This window comes from Lepidochelys olivacea, assembly GCF_965140295.1.
Source record: "Lepidochelys olivacea isolate rLepOli2 genome assembly, chromosome: 13".
In the NCBI taxonomy this organism is placed as follows: domain Eukaryota; kingdom Metazoa; phylum Chordata; order Testudines; family Cheloniidae; genus Lepidochelys; species Lepidochelys olivacea.
This window is the reverse complement of record NC_140423.1, coordinates 31,879,484-31,904,331: the sequence shown is the minus strand read 5'-3', so window position 1 is coordinate 31,904,331 and position 24,848 is coordinate 31,879,484. Positions and strand designations below refer to the sequence as shown.

The 24,848-nt window shown below is 46.5% G+C and overlaps 1 protein-coding gene across 1 annotated transcript in view; it reads left to right on the top strand.

Annotated features, from left to right (window-relative positions):
- The window catches only part of FAM83C (family with sequence similarity 83 member C), a gene marked incomplete at its 5' end in the record, with an annotated part of 35,294 nt that extends 10,700 nt beyond the window's left edge, over window positions 1-24,594 (top strand). The window contains 3 exons of the mRNA XM_084645405.1: window positions 6,203-6,370; window positions 12,532-12,656; window positions 21,328-24,594. Of these exons, the coding sequence (XP_084501531.1) occupies window positions 6,203-6,370; window positions 12,532-12,656; window positions 21,328-22,297 (1,263 nt within the window). The 3' untranslated portion in view covers window positions 22,298-24,594. The remainder of the gene's footprint in view (window positions 1-6,202; window positions 6,371-12,531; window positions 12,657-21,327) is intronic.
- Window positions 24,595-24,848: the final 254 nt, after the last annotated feature.

Sequence of the window (24,848 nt, the reverse complement as noted above, 5' to 3'; positions counted from 1 at the left end):
ATGGAAATCTAAGAGGCTACCGAAAAGGCCATCCAGCTACAGGCAGTCAAGAGAGCAGTACTAGCAAAGTGGCCAGAAGACAAAAGCCAAGTATTGGTAGGAGCAGAACCATATTTTCAAATTAAAGACAAGCTGAGTGTGCAGGGTGGAATCATATTTTGAGGACAGAGAGCTGTTGTTCCTGCCTCATTACACGTGATGTTGTGCAAAAAATACATGCCTTAGACATGGGCATTGACAGTTCGAGAATGTGTTTACTGGCTGGGAATGAATATACAACTCACATCCTTGATAGAAGGGTGTGACACCTGCCAGTCATGTTATAACCACCAGCAGAAAGAGACTATTACCACATGAGCTGCCCATCCAACCATGGGAAAAGGTAAGTGGGGACTTACCTTCAGTGACAAACAATACTTGATTATAATGGACTACTGTTCACATTTTTGGGAGGCTGAATCAAGAAGCCAGTCAGTGACTGGAAAACTGAAGGTCGGCTTTGTGAGATACGGCTTACTGGACCCTGTATTCACAGACAATGGATATCGCTTTGCCTCAGAAGAATTCAAGGGATTGCTGATCTCCAGGCAGTCCTCAGACCAGAGCACCACACAGCAGCTCACAAGTGCCAGCAGGACTGTGGGCTGGTGGGCCCTAGCTCACTGTAGACACTGCCCACAAAGCCCCCAGTTGGAGGAGATATCCAGCCCCTCCAAATGGCCCAGACTCGCTATTCAAGCCAGGAGACACAGGAAGTTGTCCAAGCAACTAGATGTATTCCTGGCTGGCTGCTACAGCTGACGCTGCCTTTTCACGTGAATCTTCAGCCCTGTCTTGTTCCTGATTCCTACCTTCTTATCCCGTTCCTGGTTCCTGCCCTCCTGCTTTGTTTCAGATCCCTGCTTCTATTCCCCGCCCTTGGCTACTGACTCTGGTGATGACCTTGGGCTTGACTCCCATCTCTGTCTCCATTGCTGACCTCCAGTTCCCCACCCCTGCTCTGATCACTAAGCGTGGCTACCTCTGTTCTGACCATGAGGTCTGACTGCCTATGGCCCAGTCTATGACAGGAATTTGAATGAAAATGGGAGTTTGACCACCACCTCTTCCCCAGCATACCCACAGAGTAAGGATAAGGTGGAGTCACCTGTGAAAACAGCTAAAAGACTGCTACATAAGAATGTTTCTCCTAATTAGATCCCTTGTTAGCATTTTTGGAACAGTGAAATACCCCAACACAGGGCTGCCAAAACAGTGCAATGTGGGCTCTGGTGGGGCAAAGGACCAAAACCCTGCTTCCAGTGAGGGGAGACCCACTGAAGCCAAAAGGCTGGAGATATCACCGAGAACAGATGGCCAACAATTGAAGAAAGCAGGCCCTAGAGTACAAACAGGTCAGCCAAGGACCTACCAGCCCTGGATCCAGCCTTAGAGAGACACCAGAGGAGTGGACCAAAGGAGTCATGAGGGGTACAGTGGCACCCAGGGCATACGGGGTGACTACGCAAGGGACAAGTGAGCCAAAGGAACAGGAGGCATTTACAAGCCAGCAGACTCAGCACCCAGAGAGAGTGTACCAAGATCATCACAGAAAGAAGGGACAGAACCATCCAGAGGCCAGCCCCACAGGGAGGGAAGAGACTTCACAGAGACAGGTTGCTCGTCTCTGAGACAGGTGACAGGGAGACAGAGAGGTTGCACCCACTATGGTCGCTTGTTGTGGAGAACAAACCATCTCAAAGACTGGACCAGCTGAGTCTGTGGTAAAGATGAGAATGCAACTCGGCTATGTGCTAGCAGCATTGGGCCAAAGAGACACAGGGTTGGGGTCTGGGTATCAATTCTTTGTTTTTAATGTTTATATTAAAATGTTTGTGAAATAGGGAAGATGTATCATGATCAGTGAAACTGGAGTCAGAGGGCCAGTGTTCCCTGGAAGGGACTATTATTGACGAGACAAGGGAACAGGGAAGGTGAGGAGTTGGGCTGGAAGCAACTCAGCCACATGGGCAGAGCAATACATGGGGTTTCATAAAGTTCTACTTAACCTGCATTCAGCTTCACTCTTTGTGAATTAACAGGTGTGGGAGTGGGATTAGGACCTGTCCAGACTATTACAGGGGGTGCAGGGTTAGTTCTTGTCTTGCCCAGCGGAGGTGAGAGATGTGAAGGCCCAGAGGACTGTAGTGTTTTGGCTATGGAGGATGGAACAGTGACTGGGTATCATTTTACTCTTTGCACACAGAGTCAGAGAGACATCAGCGGAGATGGATTCTGGGAGACCATGGAATAACGAGGCAGTTGCTTCAGCCAATATGGACGCGGACTTAAGCTTGGCTTTTCCATGCTGACTGAAGGACTTGCCAATACTGTATTCCAGCTGACTAACACATGCTACCCTGTGTTGCTGTAGATACTAGCTGCATTGCTCCCTGAAGTCCCTAACAAGAGTCTGAAGTCAGTAGAGCCATAGAGAGAAACGGTGCTGGAGCCCAAAGGCCTACTCTGAGAATCATGGGGTTGTTTGGTTTAGTCTTGAAAAAACTAAGCCCAGGGCCTGGTGAATAACAGAGATTGTCTAGAGACTGGACCATCACCCCCCACAAGCTATGACAGCAGGACGTGCACCCCTTGATGTGGCTTCCCATTAGGGCTGGCCAGTGGTGAGCTGGAGCCGGTTCGCACTGGTTCGCTAGAACTGGTCGTTAAAAGGGCTTCTAAATTCAACTGGCCAAAAGGGGCGCCTTAGGCATCAACTCCGTGGGTGCTCCAGGGCTGGAGCACCCATGGGGAAAATTTGGTGGGTGCAGAGCACCCACTGGCAGCTCTCCGCCCCATGCCCGGCCCCAGCTCACCTACGCTCTGCCTCCGCCTCCTTCCCTGAACGCGCTGCCCCGCTCTGCTTCTCTGCCCCCCGAGTTTCCCGTGAATCAGCTGTTCACGTGGGAATCCTGGGAGGGCTGAGAAGCAAGCGGCAGTTTCGTGCTCAGGCCCAGGGAGGCGGAGCGGAGGTAAGCTAGGGCGGGGCGGGGAGGGGCGTGAGGAGGGCCACCCACGCAGCAGCAGGTAACCCGGGGGGTGCAGGGGAACTGCTCCCCGCCCCAGCTCGCCTCTGCCTCTGCCTCCCTGGGCCTGAGGGCAAAGGTGCCACTTGCTTTTCAGCCCCTCCCAGGCTTCCCACGTGAACAGCTGATTCGTGGGAAGCCGGGGCGGAGAAGCAGAGCGGGGCAGCACGTTCAGGGGAGGAGGCGGAGCGGAGGTGAGGTGGGCTGGGTGAGGGGCAGGGAGCTGCTGGTGGGTGCTCTGTACCCACCAAATTTTCCCCGTGGGTGCTCCGGGGCTGGAGCACCCACGGAGTCGGTGCCTAAGGTGCCACTTTTGATGTGATCGGGGGGGAGTGACCACTCCCCGCCAGCTACAGCTACCCCACCCCTAGGAGCCAGAGGGACCTACCGGATGCTTCCTGGGAGCTGCACCAGGTAAGCAATGCCAGGACTCCCCACCTCACCCCCCGGCAGGTCCCTCTGGCTCTTAGGGTCAGGGTGGGCACCCACTATGGTGGCCCACGAGACTCTCCTGCCCGGTTCTGGGGGCAGTCAGGGGAGAGGGGAGGGGGATGGATGGGGCAGGGGTCCCAGGGGGAGGGGCGTCAAGGAACGTGGGGGGTTGCATGGGGCAGGGGTGGGCCACAACCCCCTCACGGGGTGAGGAGGGAACCGGTTGTTAAGATTTTGGCAGCTCATCACTGGGGCTGGCCAGAAAGCAAGAATATCTGGTCTGTGAAAAGTGTGAAGATGTCCGCCACAATGTGTAATGAAACCAAGGCCTTTAGAAATGTTCATGAAAAATCAGCCTATGAGCCCAGAGTAGACAATAGCCTGGCAGTCAGGGCACTCATGTAATATGTGAGAGATGCAGGTTCAAGCCCTGCTCCAAATCAGGCAGAGCAGGGGTTTGCACTCCCACACGAGTGTTACCTGACTATTCTGTGCTTTGTCAGACAGTTATGCACCAACATGTCCATGGGGGAAGTTGACCCTGTCAGTCAGTGGTTGGGTTTTTTTTGCTCTGAAGCTGGAGGGTTTATATACTTTTATCCTATATAATGTACCTGCAGATATCTTTATTACCTAGATCAGCAGTTCTCAAACTTTAACAACCCGAGGACGCCCATTTTGATTTAAAAATTTTCAGGAACCCCCCAAGGCCCCCCGCTCAGCCCCTGTCCCACCCTCTTCCCCGAGGCCATGCCCCCGCTCACTCAATCTCCCCTCCTCCTGTCGCTCGCTCTCCCCCACCCTCACTCACTTTCACTAGGCTGGGGCAGGGGTTTGCGGTGCATGAGGGGGTGAGCGGGTTGGGCTCTGGGCTAGGAGTTTGGGTGTGGGAGGTAATGTGGGCTCTGGGAGGGACTTTGGGTGCTGGATGGAACTCAGGGCTGGGGTAGGGGGTTGGGGTGCGGGAGAGGACGGGGGGGGGGCCCTTACCTTGGGCAGCTCCCAAAATCGACCAGCAAATACTTCTGACAGTGGCTCCTAGGAGTGGGGGGCCAGAGGGTCTCCACACGCTGCTCCTGCCCCCAGAGCTCCCATTGGCTGCAGTTCCCAGCCAATGGAAGCTGCAGAGTCGGCACTTGGGCCGGGAGCAACACACAGAGACCCCCTGCTCCCCGGGCTGCAGCGACATGCTGGCCACATCTGGGAGCGGTGAGGAGCCAGGATCCCCGCTCCTCCCCCTCCCTCCCAGCACCTCCTTCGTGCCGGGGAACAGCTGTTCCCGAGTGTGAAGGAGGCACTGGGAGGGAGGAAGGGAGGGGGAAGGAGTTGATCAGTGGTGTCCATGGACCCCCCTGGAGTACCCTCGGGGACCCCCAGTTCATCTAGGTCAGTTTGAGAAACACTGACTGGATGAATGTCCCGTCCTTTTCTGAATCTTGCTAAGCTCTTGGCCTCATGATATCTTGTGGCAATGAGTTTCACAGGCTAGTTCTGCATTGCGTAAAAAGTATTTCCTTTTATCATTCTTAAATATTGTGCTTTTCAATTTCATTGAGTTATCCCCTTTCTCTGTGTTAAATAGCAGTTCTCAATTCACCTTCTCCAAGTCGTCTAACATTCCCTCTTATCTGTCTGCTTCCTAATCTAAACATTCCCAGTCTTTTCAATCTTTCTCTCTTTCCCAAACCTTCTTCCATCATTCTTTGCTCACCTCTGAACCGTTCTGTCTGCTACGTACTTTCTGAGATGGGGTGACCAGAATGCACATACTAACACAGGGATGGGTGTGCCATTCATTTATAGAATGGCATGATATTTCCCATATTATTTTTTATCCAATTCCTTATGCACCCTAATGTTTTATTTCTTTTTTGGCTGCCAAGGCATACTGAGCTGAGCTCTTCATGGAATGAGGTCTTTTTCTGGTGGGTTACAGTTAATTTAGAACCCTACAATATGTCGGAGCAATTCAAATGGTTCTTTTTACTGTTATTACTGTATACTTATCCACAGTATTTTCATCTGCTGCCATGCTATCCATTCCCCTACCTTGGTTAGGTCCCTCTGAATTTTCTCACAGTTTTTCTAGCCAAACTATGCTGCAGTCCTAAGTATACTGTGGGGATGAGCATGGTAATGCTGCCACCTTGCTGCTCCCTCTTGCTGATACCAAGTCCAGGTTCTTTATTATGAATTGAAAGACAGTCAAGGCTTGGCAACAGCCTGCAGCCCTGTGTGAGGCCCTCAACATCCTGCCTCCAGGTGGATAGAGAGAAGTGCTAGGACCTGTCCCCTGGCACTCCACTATTTAGTACTTTAGTACTCCAAGGGTACCTCTATCCTAGAAACATTAGCATGGCACAGCTGCAGTGCTGTAGTGTAGATGCTTACTACAGCAATGGAAGGAGTTTTTCCATCATTGTAATAATCCACCTCTCCAAGAGGTGGTAGCTAGATCTATGGAAGAATTCTTCTGTCAACCTAGCGCTGTTTACACTAGGACTTACATGGTTTAATTACCTGAGTGATGTAGCTAGGTCAACTTAACTTTCCAGTGTACATCAGCCCTGAGTCCTTATATTTTATGGCATTCAGGTCTCTGAGGTGTTGCTTCCTCCCCTTTTCGGCTGGGAAGCTACCTACCACAGCCGTGTCCATCTTGGAATGCTCCTTCAGTTGGGCCTTCTTGTTTGTTTTCTGGCTAGGTGATCGCGGTCGTCATGGATCTCTTCACAGACATGGAGATACTCTGTGACCTGATGGAAGCTTCAAGCAGGCGACGTGTCCCTGTTTACCTGATCCTTGATGAGAAGTACTTAAAGTATTTTATAGAGATGTGCAGTAAAATGGCTCTTAACAAGGACCATTTCCCAGTAAGTTTGCAGCATTCCTTTAGGTGGTGTACAAAGTTAATGCAATTGGTATGTATGACAGAATATACCCCTGTGTTCACACACCCTATTGTAATAATGTTTGTACAAGGTATGCCTTGTGAGGTGTCATTTAAAAACTCATAATATGTTGATCAATAATATCAAGGCAAAATGCACATAGCAGCATTATATGTGGAGTTATAATCATAAGCTGACTAAAAATATGTTTTCCAGATAAGTCTGGGGAGTGGCTAACCCAGTTCCTCAGAGACAGAGGGCAAGCTGATACCTCAGGCAGGCGTAAACAAGACTGATGGACCATTATCTGCTAAGAGCTTGTCTTCACATACAGTGCCGCAGCAAAACCACTTTAGTAAAGATACTGCTATGCCAAAAAGGTTCGGAGAAGGGCAACTAAAATGAGTAGGGGTTTGGAGCAGGTCCCATATGAGGAGAGATTAAAGAGGCCAGGACTTTTCAGCTTGGAAAAGAGGAGGCGAAGGAGGGATATGAGAGAGGTCTATAAAATCATGAGTGGTGTGGAGAAAGTGAATAAGGAAAAGTTATTTACTTGTTCCCATAATATAAGAACTAGGGGCCATCAAATGAAATTAATGGGCAGCAGGTTTAAAACAAATAAAAGGAAGTTCTTCTTCACTCAGTGCACAGGCAACCTGTGGAACTCCTTGCCTGAGGAGGTTGTGAAGGCTAGGACTATAACCGGGTTTAAAAGAGAACTGGATAAATTCATGGAGTTTAAGTCCATTAATGGTTATTAGGCAGGATGGGCAAGGAAGGGTGTCCCTAGCCTCTGTTTGTTAGAGGCTGGTGATGGATGGCAGGAGAGAGATCACTTGATCATTGCCTGTTAGGTTCACTCCCTCTGGGGCACCTGGCATTGGCCACTGTCGGTAGACAGGCTACTGGGCTAGATGGACCTTTGGTCTGACCCAGTCTGGCCGTTCTTATGTTCTGATGACTGGAGAGCTTCTCCCGTCGGTGTAGTTAATCCACCTCCACAAAGGCAGGAGCTATGTCAACGGGAGAAGCCCTCCCCACAGCGCAGTCTACACGAGGGGTGAGGTTGAGGGGGGTGGATTTTTCACACCACGGAGCGACGTAGTTCTATATATCTGTGGTGTAGACCTGGCCTCAGTGGCCATTTTTTTGGCAGGGGCAAAAATCTACATCTTAGCAAAGAAACAGCATGGAGTTTCTTTCCACACAGACTGCCTGTTGCCTTGCTCCCAGATGGAAATGCTTCTCAAAGCAGGGACAGGACTATAAAAAGAAGTGGCAGAGATCCCAAGGCACCACGCTCTCTCTCCCTGCACATCATGTTAACGGCACCTGAGGAGACAAAGAAAGCAGCCCTTTATCTCTGGGGGAGGGGCCTTCACCTAAAAAGTTTGGTTGGTAGGACTGCTTGAAAACATGTGGTGAGAAAACTTTGCTTTGAATCTAATATAGTTTGTTAAATTAGGCACTAGTAAGTGTTTTATCTTTATTTTCTTAGAACAATTTCTGACTTATGCCTCATTACCTGTATTCACTTAAAATCAATCTCTTTGTAGTTAATAAATTTGTTTTATTGTTTTATCTAATCCAGTATGTTTCAGCTGAAGTGTCTGGACAACTATTTAAAATAACAAACTGGCATATTATTCCCCTAGGAATAACTGACTTAATCATAGAACCACAGGGCTAGAAGGGACCGAAGGGGTCAACTAGTCTAACCCCTGCCAAGATGCAGGATTTGTTGAATCTAAACCATCCAAGACAGATGCTCTCCAGCCTCCTTTGGAAAATCTCCTGCAAAGGAGATTCCAGGACCGCCCAAGGCGTCTCTTCCATTGTCCTCCTGTTCTTACAGTTAGGAGGTTTTTACCTGAGATTTAATCTAAATCTGCTCTGCTGTGGTTTGAGCCCGTTGCCTCTTGGCCTGCCCTCTGTGGCAAGAGAGAACAACTTTTCTCCATCCGTTTTATGGCAGCCTTTCAAGTATCTGAAGACCACTAGCATGTCCCCCCTTAATCTCCTCGTTTCCAAATTAAACATGCCCAGTTCCTTCAGCCTTTGCTCATATGGCTGTATTCCATCCCTTTGATCATCTCTGTCGCTTGCTTCTGGATTCTTTCCAGTTTCTCTTCATCCTTTTTATATATTAGTGACCAAAACTGGACACGATGCTCCAGCTGAGGCCTAATCAGCACTGAGTAAAGCGGTACTATCACCTCCCGTGATTTGCATGCTATGCCTCTTAATAATGGAGCCCAAAATTGCATTTGCGGACTCACGCTGAGGTTGTGAGCCACCACAACTCCCCAATCCTTCTCAGCAGTGCTGCTGCCAAGCCCGTTTCCCCCCATTCTGTATTTGTGCATTCGGTTTTTCTTCTGTAAGTGTAGCACCTTCCATTTATCCTTTTTTAATTTCATTTTGTTGTCTATAGCCTAGTTCTCCAATTTATCAAGAACCCTCTGAATTTTAGACGTTAAATAACACTGGACCCAGAACAGATCCCTCTAGAACCCCGCTTGAAGCCTTCCTCCAGTCTGACATAATTCCATTAATAGTTACTTTGTTTGAGGTTATTTAAACCAATTATGTATCCATGATGTATATATCCATGCATTATGTATGTAGTTCCGCTGAGCCTGCATTTCTCCAGCTTACTTATGAGACTGTCATATGGGACTGTGTCAAAAGCCTTGCTGAAGTCCACGTATATTATGACCACCACATTCCCCCTGTCCACCAGGCCAGTTACCCTGTCAAAAAGGGAAATCAAGCTGATCTGGCATGGTTTGTTCTTAGTAAAACTGGCTTTGGGTTTTAGATAGCTGGAAAGCTCCTTGTGCAGCCACATTGGCCTCCTGCAGATCTTCTTATCTTTCCTCTGCATTGGAACTGCATGATGTTCAGCCGCCAGTATTACATCTTTTAAGAACTACCAGCCTCCTTCGACTCCTTTTCTTCCCAACTGATCTTTCCATAGGGCCTTGCCTACCATTTCTTAGTTGGTTGAAATCTGCCTTTCTGAAGTCCAGTGTCCTTGTTTTGCTGTTCTCATGCCCTCCTTTCCACAGGATCTTGAATTCTATCACATGATGATCAGTTCCTTCCAAGTTCCCGACCACCTTCACGTTCACAACTAATTCATCCCTGTTGGTCAAAACCAGATCCAAAATGAATGACCCCCTAGCTGTTTCCCCAACTTTATGATTCAGAAAGTTATCCTCTTAAACCTGCTAAGAATGTGCAGGACATATTATGTTTTGCTGTAATAATCTTCCAACAGATATCAGGGAAGTTAAAATCCTCCATTACTACTAGCTCACAATATATTTGTACTGTCCAGGAGAGGGCTGGGTCGTACAGGACATACATTTCTGGGGGAAGACCTGGGTGTGTGCTGGGGTCACTCTATAGCATAACCAAGGCTGTAAGAGGGTAACAAGACTTGTGGGTGGGGGGAAGCGGTAGATATGGTATATCTTGACTTTAGTAACGCTTTTGCTACTGTCTAACATGACCGTCTCATAAACAAACTAGGGAAATGCAACCTAGATTAAGCTACTATAAGGTGGGTACATAACTGGTTGGAAAACCGTTCCTAGAGAGTAGTTGTCAGTGGTTCACAGTCATGCTGGAAGGGCATAACAAGTGGGTTCCCGCAGGGATCAGTTCTGGGTCCAGTTCTGTTCAATATCTTCATCAGTGTTTTAGATAATGGCATAGAGAGTACACTTATAAAGTTTGCAGATGATACCAAGCTGGGAGGGGTTGCAAGTGCTTTGGAGAATAGGATTAAAATTCAAAATGACCTGGAGAAATGGTCTGAAGTAAATAGGATGAAATTCAATAAGGACAAATGCAAAGTACTCCACATAGGAAGGAACAATCAATTGCACGCATACAGAATGGGAAACGACTGCCTAGGAAGGAGTCCTGCAGAAAGGGATCTGGGGGTCATAGTGGATCACAAGCTAAATATGAGTCTCCAGTGTAACACTGGAGCAAAACAAGAGAACATCATTCTGGGATGTATTAGCAGGAGTCTTATAAGCAAGACCCAACAAGTAATTCTTCTGCTCCACTCCTCACTGATAAGGCCTCAACTAGAGTATTGTGTCCAGTTCTGGGTGCCACATTTCAGGAAAGATGTGACAAATTGGAGAAAGTCCAGAGAAGAGCAACAAAAATTATTAAAATTCTAGAAAACATGACCTATGAGGGAAGATTGAAAAACTTGGGTTTGTTTAGTCTGGAGAAGAGAAACCTGAGAGGGGACATAAGTTTTCAGGTACATAAAAGTTTGTTTACAAGGAGGAGGGTGAAAAATTGTTGTGCTTAACCTCTGAGGACAGGACAAGAAGCAATTGGCTTAAATTGCAGCAAGGGTGGTTTAGGTTGGACATTTGGAAAAACTTCCTGTCAGGGTGGTTAAGCACTGGAATAAATTGCCCAGGGAGGTTGTGGAATCTCTGTCATTGAAGGTTTTTAAGAGCAGGTTAGACAAACACCTGTCAGGGATGGTCCAGTTATTACTTAGTCCTGCCTTGAATGCAGGGGACTGAACTATTTGACTATTTGACCTCCAGTCCTACACGTCTTTGATTTTATGAAGGATCACCAAAGTACCCTGTGCAAGCTAGAAATGTGGTTAGGCTCAGGACAGTTTCACTCTGGTGAGGCAGCTAATAACCCTAATAATGTTGTCTGACAAGATTACAAGTCATGCTGATAAAGGTAACTGTGAAATAATACAGTTAGAATTATGTAAGGCTGTCAAGGTTCCTCCCCCACTCTGAACTCTAGGGTACAGATGTGGGGACCTGCATGAAAACCTCCTAAGCTTACTTTTACCAGCTTAGGTTAAAACTTCCCCAAGGTACAAATTAATTTTATCCTTTGTCCTTGGAATATCCACTGCCACCACCAAACTCTAACTGGGTTTACTGGGAAACGTAGTTTGGACACGTCTTTCCCCCCAAAATCCTCCCAACCCTTGCACCCCACTTCCTGGGAAAGGTTTGGTAAAAATCCTCACCAATTTGCACAGGTGACCACAGACCCAAACCCTTGGATCTGAGAACAATGAAAAAGCATTCAGTTTTCTTACAAGAAGACTTTTAATAGAAATAGAAGTAAAGGAATCACCTCTGTAAAATCAGGATGGTAGATACCTTACAGGGTAATTAGATTCAAAACATAGAGAATCCCTCTAGGCAAAACCTTAAGTCACAAAAAAGACACACAGACAGAAATAGTCATTCTATTCAGCACAATTCTTTTCTCAGCCATTTAAAGAAATCATAATCTAACGCATACCTAGCTAGATTACTTACTAAAAGTTCTAAGACTCCATTCCTGTTCTATCCCCGGCAAAAGCAGCATACCGACAGACACACAGACCCTTTGTTTCTCTCCCTCCTCCCAGCTTTTGAAAGTATCTTGTCTCCTCATTGGTCATTTTGGTCAGGTGCCAGTGAGGTTACCTTTAGCTTCTTAACCCTTTACAGGTGGGAGGATTTTTCCTCTGGCCAGGAGGGATTTTAAAGGGGTTTACCCTTCCCTTTATATTTATGACAAAGGCGTTTGTACTGCATGACTAACAAAACCCTAACACTACCCGGAATCTGTATGGTATATATTAAATGGATTAAAAAGCTGACTAACGGAGAGATCTCAAAATGTAGCTGTGAATGAGGAATCATCAACTAATGGTGTCTTTCTGGTGGGTTCTGCAGGGGTGGGTTCTTAGGCCAGTGCTATTCGATAATTGTATAAATGATGTGGTAGAAACTATATCGATTTATAACTTCTATAAATGATCTAGAAGGACAAATTCTTCATGCCAAGATCTTGTATAACCTGTGGTATAAGGTGCTAACAACACCACATTGATTTTTTGTATTTTTATTTCATTAAATGATCCTCAAGCAGCAGGCAGTTTGATAGAAAACTCTGTTACTGTAGGGAACGCAGTAGCCAGAAAACACTCGATGCCTTGCTGCTTCCCTCCTTTCAGGACCGGGGGTCACTGTCAGATAGCTTGTTGCTCAGGTTATCATACGTAAAGAAATCTGTTAAGAAAGAAAAGATTTAGCTTTCTCTATTTAATCTGGCTCAATCCATATTTCATCCTCTGATTTCAGAACATGCGAGTGCGGTGTGTGAGTGGAGACACATATTACAGTAAAGCAGGCAAGAAATTTGCAGGTCAAGTTCTGGAGAAGTTTGTACTGATAGATTGTGACCACGTTCTTGCTGGTACATACAGGTGAGACATCACAGTTTGCACCTCTAAAACCCAGAGACATTGGGCCAAACATTCATTGTCACAGAGAAACCAACTTCATAATCTCACCCACATCCCTCACACCCTCTTCCTGCCTGATTTCGACACATGGCTCTCTCTCTTCATCATATTGTCAATTACTTCAATTTTCATGCTGATCGCTCACCCAACCTCTAGCCTCTGCCCTTACCTTACTGTTTGACCTGCAGACTGCATTAACTCTCCCACTGCACACACACTCCACCAGTGCCACTCCCTGGACTTGGTTGTCTTCACATGGCAGTGATCTTTTCCACTTTTGATCACCACTTTATTTCCTTGAATACTGCCCACTCCCACCCTGCTCTCTACCTCCCAGCTGGCCCTTCCATAACCTTCAATCGAGCAATATCTAATTTTGTTGCTGCTCGTAACTGCACCCTTGCCCATGGCTCCCTGCTTCCTCATCTCTGACTGGACTTGACACCCTCTGTTCCACACTCTCCTCCAAGCCACTCTTTTGCTCTTCCTCCCCACTGACCCTCTGCCTTGGTTTACATCCAGCATTTGCTTCCCCCACTCTTATTCCTGAACAGCTGAGCAGCCCCGAAGAGTCTCCATGGGCCACCGGGGCTTCCTTCACCACAAACTCATCTTCTCCTCCTTAAGGGATAGCTCCATGGTATGAGCATTGGCCTGCTAAACCCAGGGTTGTGAGCTCAATCCTTGAGGGGGCCATTTAGGGATCTGGGGCAAAAATTGGGGATTGGTCCTGCTTTGAGCAGGGGGTTGGACTAGATGACCTCCTGAGGTCCCTTCCAACCCTGATATTCTATGATTCTGCTGACTTCCTCACAAAGCAGCCCTACTTCCCCCTTATTGAGTCCCAGGCTACACCCCCATTGCCTCATAACCACTATCAACTCCCTCCTGAAGCCCTCTCCACTTGCTGAACCCTCGTGCTTCTGCCCAGGATCTTGCTGACTTGGCTGAATTTCAGACTTTCTGCTGCTTCTGTGACTATTGTTCCCTCCTCCTTGGAATGCTGTCCTCCCGCCTCCAAGAATGCTCCTTCCGTGTCTCCTGCTGCTGCCCCTTTCCCTGCTCTGTCCGGATCCTTCAGACTCTGTCCTTGGCCCTTTCTGCCCTTTAGCAGTTTAGCCTACATGGCCGCACTTGCTCATGTTAACTTAACTGTCTTCTCCAAGCTGACAGGTCACAGACCTGCTTCCCTGTGTGCAGCCCTGCGCCCCAGGCTCGCTCTCCTGAATGGTTACCAACAGCTCCAGCTTAATACGGCTTAAAGCCAACTCTTCCTCTCCTAACACCTCTCCTTCCAGACTAGTGTCATTGCTGACACCCCAGTTCAGAGTTCATGTCTGACTCCTCCCCCTCACAGCTAAGGCATTGCCAAATCTTCCGAGTTTCTTTACAACATACCAAAATATGAGACCCTTTTTTTCTGTGCCAATGGCTAACTGCTTGTCCCCAACCTGGACACATCCCACCTGGATTCATAGATTCATAGATATTTAGGTCAGAAGGGACCACTATGATCATCTAGTCTGACCTCCTGCACAACGCAGGCCACAGAATTTCACCCACCTACCCCTGCGAAAAACCTCTCACCTATGTCTGAGCTATTGAAGTCCTCAAATTGTGGTTTAAAGACTTCAAGGAGCAGAGAATCCTCCAGCAAGTGACCCGTGCCCCATGCTACAGAGGAAGGCGAAAAACCTCCAGGGCCTCTTCCAATCTGCCCTGGAGGAAAATTCCTTCTCGACCCCAAATATGGCGATCAGCTAAACCCTGAGCATATGGGCAAGATTCATCAGCCAGATACTACAGAAAATTCTTTCCTGGGTAACTCAGATCCAACCCCATCTAATATCCCATCACAGGCCATTGGGCCTATTTACCATGAATATTTAATTACCAAAACCATGTTATCCCATTATACCATCTCCTCCATAAACTTATCTGGTTTAATCTTAAAGCCAGATAGATCTTTTGCCCCCACTGCTTCCCTTGGAAGGCTAGTCCAAAACTTCACTTCTCTGATGGTTAGAAACCTTCGTCTAATTTCTAGTCTAAATTTCCTGGTGGCCAGTTTATATCCATTTGTTCTTGTGTCCACATTGGTACTGAGCTTAAATAATTCCTCTCCCTCTCCGGTATTTATCCCTCTGATATATTTATAGAGAGCAATCATATCTCCCCTCAACCTTCTTTTCATTAGGCTAAACAAGCCAAGCTCCTTGAGTCTCTTTTCATAAGACAAGTTTTCCATTCCTCGGATCATCCTAGTAGCCCTTCTCTGTACCTGTTCCAGTTTGAATTCATCCTTCTTAAACATGGGAGACCAGAACTGCACACACTATTCCAGATGAGGTCTCACCAGTGCCTTGTATAACGGTACTAAGACCTCCTTATCCCTACTGCAAATACCTCTCCTGATGCATCCCAAGACCGCATTAGCTTTTTTCACAGCCATATCACATTGGCAGCTCATAGTCATCCTATGATCAACCAATACTCCAAGGTCCTTTTCCTCCTCCGTTACTTCTAATTGATGCGTCCCTAGCTTATAACTAAACTTCTTGTTATTAATCCCTAAATACATGACCTTACACTTCTCACTATTAAATTTCATCCTATTACTATTATTTCAGTTTATAAGGTCATTCAGATCTTTTTGTAAGATATCCCTGTCCTTCTCTAAATTGGCAATACCTCCCAGCTTTGTATCATCCGCAAACTTTGTTAGCACACTCCCACTTTTTGTGCCAAGGTCAGTAATAAAAAGATTGGTCCCAAAACCGATCCTTGAGGAACTCCACTAGTAACCTCCCTCCAGCCTAACAGTTCACCTTTCAGTAGGACCCGTTGTAGTCTCCCCTTTAACCAGTTCCTTATCCACCTTTCAATTTTCCTATTGATCCCCACCTTTTCCAATTTAACTAATAATTCCCCATGTGGCACCGTATCAAATGCCTTACTAAAATCTAGGTAAATTAGATCCACTGTGTTTCCTTTGTCTAAAAAATCTGTTCCTTTCTCAAAGGAGATCAGGTTGGTTTGGCACGATCTACCTTTTGTAAAACCATGTTGTATTTTGTCCCATTTACCATTGACTTCAATGTCCTTAACTACTTTCTCCTTCAAAATTTTTTCCAAGACCTTGCATACTACAGATGTCAAACTAACAGGCCTATAGTTACCCGGATAACTTTTTTTCCCTTTCTTAAAAATAGGAACTATGTTAGCAATTCTCCAATCATACGGTACAACCCCTGAGTTTACAGATTCATTAAAAATTCTTGCTAATGGGCTTGCAATTTCATGTGTCAATTCCTTTAATATTCTTGGATGAAGATTATCTGGGCCCCCCGATTTAGTCCCATTAAGCTGTTTGAGTTTCGCTTCTACCTCAAATATGGTAATGTCTACCTCCATATCCTCATTCCCATTTGTCATGCTACCATTATCCCTAAGATCCTCTTTAGTCTTATTAAAGACTGAGGCAAAGTATTTGTTAAGATATTGGGCCATGCCTAGATTATCCTTGACCTCCACTCCATCCTCAGTGTTTAGCGGTCCCACTTCTTCTTTCTTTGTTTTCTTCTTATTTATATGACTATAGAACCTTTTACTATTGGTTTTAATTCCCTTTGCAAGGTCCAACTCGACTTTTAGCCTGTCTCACTTTATCCCTACACGTTCTGACCTCAATAAGGTAGCTTTCCTTGCTGATCCCTCCCTTCTTCCACTCCCTGTATGCTTTCTGCTTTTTCTTAATCACCTCTCTGAGATGCTTGCTCATCCAGCTTGGTCTACAACTCCTGCCTATGATTTTTTTCCCCTTTCTTGGGATGCAGGCTTCCAATAGCTTCTGCAGCTTTGATTTAAAATAATCCCAGGCCTCCTCTACCTTTAGATCTATAAATTCTTCAGTCCAATCCACTTCCTTAACTAATATCCTTAATTTTTGAAAGTCAGCCCTTTTGAAATCAAAAACCCTAGTTGCAGATTTATTTTTGTTAATCCTTCCGTTCAGTTTGAACTGAATTAGCTCATGATCACTTGAGCCAAGACTATCCCCTACAACCATTTCTTCTATGAGGTCCTCACTACTCACCAAAACCAAATCTAAAATGGCATCCCCTCTAGTCGGTTCAGCAACTACTTGCTGAAGGAATCCATCAGCTATCGCATCTAGGAAAATCTGAGCCCTATTATTATTACTAGCACTCATCCTCCAGTCTATATCTGGGAAGTTAAAGTCTCCCATGATCACACAGTTTCCATTAGTATTTACTTTATTAAAAACATTAAAAAGGGCTCTATCCATATCCAAATTAGACCCCGGCGGTCTATAGCACACCCCAAGCACTATCCCAGGGGAGGCTCGAATAGTTTTCTTCCCCAATTTAATTTTTGCCCAGACGGACTCAGTCATATCCATTCCATCGCTTCTTATTTCTTTACATTCTATCTCATCATTGATACACAGTGCTACTCCACCACCTTTACCTTTATTTCGGTCTTTCCTAAACAGCACAGACCCTTCAACACCTGTAGCCCAGTCATGACGACTATTCCACCAGGTCTCTGTTATACCTAGAATATCTGGTTTCACTTCCTGCACCAGTAGCTCTAGTTCCTCCATTTTGTTACCTAGGCTCCTCGCATTAGTGTACAAACATCTTAATTATTGCTGTTTGGACTCGCTCACATTCTGTACCCGATTAGGCACGGCCATTCTACAGCCAGTATAACCTATTAGACTGGTATCTACACTGCCCTTCCTCCTACCCACGGCTGTATCCTTTCTTACTTCATTTTCTTTCCTCTCAATGCTAAAATCCGGCATGGAGATTACCTGGACATCTCCCAACCATCTCCCCCAAATTCCTAGTTTAAAGCTCTCTTCATCAGTTGTGCCAGCCTCCATCCTAGAAGTCTATTTCCTTCCCTACTCAGATGAAGTCCATCCCGAGAGAACTGTCCTCTGTCCATGAATACCTCCCAGTAGCCATACATCCCAAAGCCCTCCTTACAGCACCACTGCCTAAGCCATCTGCTGATAGTCATAATAAAAAGTTTTTTTCCTCCTGCTGATAATAGCCCACCTTAATTGATTAGTCTCATTACAGTTGGTATGGCAACACCCATTTTTTCATGTTCTCTGTGTGTATATATATTTTCCTACTGTATTTTCCACTGCATGCATCTGATGAAGTGGGTTTTAGCCCACGAAAGCTTATGCTCAAATAAATTGGTTAGTCTCTAAGGTGCCACAAGTACTCCTTTTCTTTTTGCAAAGACAGACTAACACGGCTGTTACTCTGAAACCAGTCATAATCTTGTCACACCTTTGTTGCCCTTCTCTAGGAACAGGCAGAATCCCACTAAAGATCACCTGAGCCTCGATTTCCTTAAGCGTCTTCCCCAGCCTAGCATAGTCTCCCTTAATACTTTCCAGCGAGAATCTAGCTGTATCATTTGTTCCCACATGAAGGATAATTAGGGGATTCTTTCCTGTTCCCTTTAGAATTCTTTTCAACCTCAGGTCTACATCCCGTATCTTAGCACCTGGAAGACAGCACACCCTCCTATTCTCTGGATCAGCTCTGGTTACAGGCCTATCTATACTTCTCATTAAAGAGTCCCAAATCACATAGACCTGCCTTTTCCTAGTGACGGTGCTATTATCCAGTCTATCCCCTGTTCCTTCTGGCTGCAAGTTCTTTCCATTCCTATTCTCCCTTGTAATCCTCTTTAACCCATCCCGTATCCTCCTGGAGCTCATATTTGGTGTAATCTCCATTGACTCTTCCCCTTTTCCTACAGGACTAGCTGCTCTTCTCTTCTTCCTTGCCCTTCCACCTTCAGTGACTACCTGCTGAGCCCCTTCTTCATTTTCCAACTCTGCAAACCTGTTCTTGAGCTCTATTTTTCCTCTGCTTGGTTCTTTTAGTCACATGCTTCCACTGACCACTTTCCTCACCCAGTCTCCCCTCAGAATTCCCCAGCCCTGATTCCACCTGCAAGTCTGAGCTTTTCCCTTCAGATGCCTCATATCTTTGCTCCATAATCTGCTCGAACCCCTTCCTAAACTCTACCAGACTTTCCATCTGCATCTCCAAACCTCGGATCTTTTCCTCCATCAGCTCTATCAGATGGCATTTCATGCAGACAAAACTCTTACCAGGTGCCCCCTCCAGGATCATGGACATACTGCAGCTTCCACATCCAGTCATCCTCATTGTGTCTTCCACTACATGAGTCACTCCCACTGCTGCCTCTGTATCTGTCATAGCCTTCCCACCTAAACCCTGTTAATCTGGGAAGCACAAACCACACCCAAACACCAGCACGCACAGCAAAAACAAACCCCAAACAAGCACCACAAGACAAACTCTCCTGTTCACAGCTCTGTTTGCTGGCTCCTGTGCCGCTGCCTGACTGGCTGGCTGCCTTTTAGGACCCCTAGTCAGAGAAGCGCCCCGCCCCCGCCCCAAAATCAGGGCTCAGCTTCTCTCCCAGCACAAAGCCCCTACAAGCCTCTACACCTACAAATACAAAACCAAATTCAAATACCTTCTCCTCCAACAGAACTCCCACTCAGACTTCCCTCTTTACAGCTCTGTTTGCTGGCTCCTGGGCCACTGCAGCTGTCTGTGCCCTGTCCTCACTCCCCTGCCAGTCTGATCATGTCACCTCAAGCTGTCTACTGGCAACAAGTTTACATTTCTAGTTCCCTCCTCCAAGGCCTTGCCCTGGCCTACATCTTAGATCTCCCCTCTTGCCATGCTCCCCACTCTGCCAACAAACCCAGCCACGTCCTCCTCCCATGGTCAGACTGGGAGCTCTCCAAGAAGGCACGCTATTTCCCTAGTGCCCATAATGACACAATGGACATAATCAAACTGACCTTATTGTTTTGAATTATTCTTTCCTCTGGATTCCCAGCAGGTTCTGTGTTCTCTGGCCATAGTTTAGAATGAACCCAGTAAGGGTAGAAGGGAAACAACTGAATATCCAGTCAGTTAGGCTTGAAAGGCAAAGGCAGGAAGCCTAAATCTCATCTTGCCAAGCAATGCAAACCAGGAGCAACTCGACCAGTCACTGGGTTGGCACCAGAACAAAACCGGTGTGTGCCCAGCATTACATCAAGGGGCCACACGAGAGCTCAATGCATTAATCTTGCCCAGAAGGTTGTGAGGATTAACAAGCGCTTTCACTGGCATATCCAGGGAGGCCGCACATTACAGAGGCTGAGATGACAAGCATCTACACTATGGGCAGTGAGGGCGAGAAGCTGGACCAATCAGAGACATCCAGTGACAATAACCACAGGTCAAAGAACACCTGGGAAACGGCAGCAGCTTCTAGCCAGCTGGTGCCACAAAGAGGCAATGTGGACGAACCAGCCCGTGCGCTGCAGCATTGGCAGGTGCCAGGGACAGCTAGGCTCAGTCCTTTCCCCTCCCTCCGCATTGCCACCACTGTCCTGCAGGGAAAGTCCTGTCCAGCTCCTGGACACCTCCACAGGCTCCCTGCAGAGCTCAGTGTGTCTCCCCTGCTTCTCAGAGCAACAGCCAAGGGACTCCTCCTTCCCCGCAGCTCCCTGCGTTCATCAGTGCTACCCCACCAAGCTTCCTGCACGACTGCCCCATGCGCCCACCTGTGCCCCCACCCTCCACTGCCCACACTCCCCCTGTCCTTCCCACCTGTGCCCCAACCCTCTGCTGCCCATGTTCCCCCTGCCCTCCCTTGCCTCCTGCATTGCTGAAGTGCTGAGCAGGGAGCTGCTGGCACAGATCAATGTAGTGTTTGTAAAGCACTCCTGCTTGGTGCTGCATGCTCTGCCCCCCACAGCACCCTTCTCCCAGCACCACATACCGTTACACCCACTAATGCTCTCCCACCCCTGGCAGTGTAACGCACCCTGCACCTTCATGCAATTAATCTTACCTGTTGTATAATGTAGATGAAATGTGTGGACCCAAAGAGTCACAGGTGCTAATGTGACCTGGTCACTGTCCAAAATTAAACAGTTTAACCCAGGTTCGGGGGTTGGTATCCTGAGACTTCAGCGGGCTCAGTACCTGGCAAACACACCATTAAAAATCCATTTTTACCTTGTACTAAAGATACAGAAAATACAGTGAGCGGATCCCTGAGGCTCTGGTAGCCTCTGCCTTGCCTCCCTCTGTGCCCGGTATCCCCCAGAACACCCACCCCCCATAGCCTGGGATCCCCCCACTCCAGGGGGATCCCCTCTCTACAGCCTGGGATCCCACTTCCCCAGAGAATACATCCTCTACAGACCGGGATCTCCTGGACACATCCAGTCCCCAATCCAGGATCCCTTCCAACCCCTTGGGGACATACCCAGAGCCCCCCACTGGCCTGGCCCTCCTCCCTGTTGCCGTTTAAACTGCCTACAAGAAGCCAAGTATGTCTGCACCCCTCCCCTCCCCATGTACAGCCAGAGCCCAGGGCGTGACATCCTTCTCCCTCTGGTGAAACAGACACCTTCCCCTGAGACCGTGGGGTCAGGCACCAATCTATTACAATGCACACGTCAGTGTGAGGATATAAATGATGTAATATCTATGGTAAATCATTCAAAGGTTAGAAATACCCGCTAATTATCTCTTTCCAGTTTTACTTGGCTGTGCAGTCAAGTTCATGCCTGCTTGGTGACACACTTCCGAGGCAAAATCGTTGAGGACTTTGACAGAGAATTCCGAAGCTTGTACACAGAATCCAAACCTGTGCCTGCTTTCTGCATCCCTGAGGCTGGAACAAACCCTGCTTCAGCTCACAGCTCAGCATGGACCTTAAAGTCTCTCTTAAAATCTGCCAAACCGAACGAAGCTGGAACCGCAAGCCAGGCTAGTAGCCTCTCAAATTCAAGCATTGAGAGCATAAAGATGTCTCCTTTTCGGAAGAACTCCACCTACAATGTACTCCATGAAAAGCAAGACTTGGGTCCTGGTTTCATCAGTGAAAAGAGAAAGGAAGCCATCAGCTCCATGAAGCCAAGTGACTCCAAGCAGCACTGGGAAATGTCAAACTCTAACCAAAACACTTCAGCTAAATTCAAGTCTGCCTTATATGACCAGCCTAATCATAAGTCACACCAGGCATCCTTGCAGCCAATGTCTTTCCCCATACTAAGCTGCAGTGAACCTAATCATCTAGAAAATAAGGCATTGGCTAAAACTAAAAATGGCCAGTTGCTCCATCACTCTGCCATGAGACAGGGACCAAACTTACGATCCCCCTCTGAGAACACTAGTACAAATGGGGCAAATACCAAGCAGAAAGCACCCAGTGATGTTTCAAGTGGAAAATCAATAGAAAGCGGCAGCAAAATATGCAAGAATGAGAAAACGCTGACTCTTGGGCATAGTAAACTGGACCTGATTATCCAATACAACCAGTTAAAAAGTGAGTGGACAGCTGCAGTCCCAAGCTCTGCTAGACTCAGTGATGAAGTGCCAAAGGAAAATAGCTGCAATATACACAGGGATGAGAAAACACTGACTCTTGGACACAGTAAACTGGATCTGATCACAAGTTATAACAAATCAAAATCTAAGCAAATATCTAGTCAATTTGGGCCCTAACCCTCTCTTGTCCTAGGGTGTGTCTACACTGACCCAGCTGCCTAGTGAAGTAGATAGTGAAGACGCTACCTACTCAGATGGGAGAGTGTCTCGTGGCGGCACAGGTATGCCACCTCTACGAGAGGTGACAGTGTGTCAACAGGAGAAGCCCTCCCATTGACATAGTGTTGTCTACACTGGGGGTTGGGTCAGTGTAACTACATCACTCAGGGGTGTGGATTTTCCATACCCCTGAGCGACTTAGTTACACTGATGTAAGTTTGTAGTGTAGACGAGGGCCTAGTTACATTCTCCAATCTCATTCCCAGAGTTACCATAATTTTTTTTGCAAAAAGAAAAGGAGGACTTGTGGCACCTTAGAGACTAACAAATTTATTTGAGCATAAGCTTTTGTGAGCTACAGCTCACTTCACTGAATGCATTCAGTGGAAAATACAGTGGGGAGATTTATATACATAGAGAACGTGAAACAATGGGTGTTACCATATACACTGTAACAAGAGTGATCACTTAAGGTGAGCTATTACCAGCAGGAGAGTGGGGGGAATAAACATGGGGAAATAGTTTTTCTGATACAACATAAAACTCTCAGTTTGAAAACAAACACAAAACACAGAGTAACATGATGAAATAGTCCAGGCTTCTACATTCCTTTAGCCTGTATTAAAAAAGACCATTTTACTACAAGCTTTATTTTAAAAATAATCATTTGACATAGAATCTCAAAGTTGGAAGGGACCTCAGGAGGTCATCTAGTCCAACCCCCTGCTCAAAGCAGGACCAATCCCCAATTTTTGCTCCAGATCCCTAAGTGGCCCCCTCAAGGATTGAGCTCACAACCCTGAGTTTAGCAGGCCAATGCTCAAATCACTGAGCTATCCCTCCCCACTTACATCATCCTCTATAGTTCTTTGATTGGTTCTTGGTGATTTAACTAGGGTTCTGTTTAAATTAAGAGTAGTATTTAAAGATTTTCTTTTCCTATATCAATTTTGTTGACCGCTGACCTGATGTTATGACTTAAGGCTACGATTTTATCACGGAAGTCACGGACTCCATGATTTCCAGAGACCCCTGTGACTTCAGCCCTGCAGGCGGTACGGGGACCCCCCACAGCTGAGCTCCCCATTTTGTCACAGATATATTTAGTAAAAGTCATGCACAGGTCACGGCTTCTGTGAATTTTTCTTTATTGCCCATGACCTGTCTGTGCCTTTTACTAAAAATACCTGTGCCAAAATCTTAGCCTTACTTATGACCTACGATCCTATCTCATGTCTCCTGGGTGATTTTATGCTTGCTAGAGGTAAAATGATGTAATAGGAGTATAAAATTGTATGTATGTGGGTCTATGGCTTGTTAGCATGGAACATGCATGGGGGCAAATAGGTGAACGTAAGTATATGGCTTATTAAGCTTGTTAAAATTTAAGTCTATCATATTAGGTCTATCATATTAGGTTAAGGCTTTGTGAAAGTAATTATTTTAAAGACTGAACTGCAGCTGAAATGAGAGAGACCTAAGAAGATAATCCCAGATCAAATATTTTTTACTTTCATTCTGAAACAAAATCAAATAACCCCAAACAGGTCCAGTACTCCACAGGAAGGGAGTTTGGGGGACTTTAGCAATGAGGTTGCTATGCAGTATCTAAGCAGTTAGACTGCTTGTACATATAGGAATTATTAAGAAATAAATGATATAAGAGAGGAATATCAATGCTTGATGCTTAATTAAGGACACCCCAAAGGCCACGTATGGTTAGGGACAGCTATTCACCTTATTATAATCAGGATAAAGCATGAAATGGTATATATCTGTACTATCACCATAAGGAAGGGTATAAAATATCACACCCAGTTCCCATTTCTTGGGGTGCGTCAGGTCCCCAAGACTGTGTAAACGGAATCAGGATCCCCTTTCTGATGGGCTCCACTTATATCCCCTTCCATCTTTGTTTCCAATGGTCTCCGTACGTTGTAAATATACACAATGTAAGACTGTATGTAGGAGTGATGCAGGAAACCACTTTACTGTACTTCCCTTATTCTAATCTTAGTGCATATTGATCCTTTCCTATAATTTCAATTATAGTTGTCTGTATTAACTAAAGTTTGTGTGTTTCACCAAATTCCATCTTCTTAATTAACTTTAAGTAGCCGCCTAGGAAAAGTACCTGTTATCTATGACAAGAGCATGTTGCACCCCAATGCATAATCTTATAAGTGTGATAACTGTTCAGGGTACGGCTTGCTGACAACAATGTTAAGAGAGATGGTGCAAACTACATTAAAAAAGTAAAGAAAACTTACAACTAAAGATATCCGTGTCCAGTCATGGGAGTGTGCATGCATGTATGTGTCGGGGGTGAGGATGTAGAAGAATAAATGTGCGAGCACGCATGTTGCTGAGCAAGGCATTGCCATGCCTGGAACAAAGACTGGCGGCGAGAACTCCGTCCTGCGGCACGCTGGAGCTCTCCGCACTAAGCAGAAAGCTTGGCTGGGAGGCAGCCAGAACTCCCTCTGGGGCTGGTCCCCGCCGCTGGGCT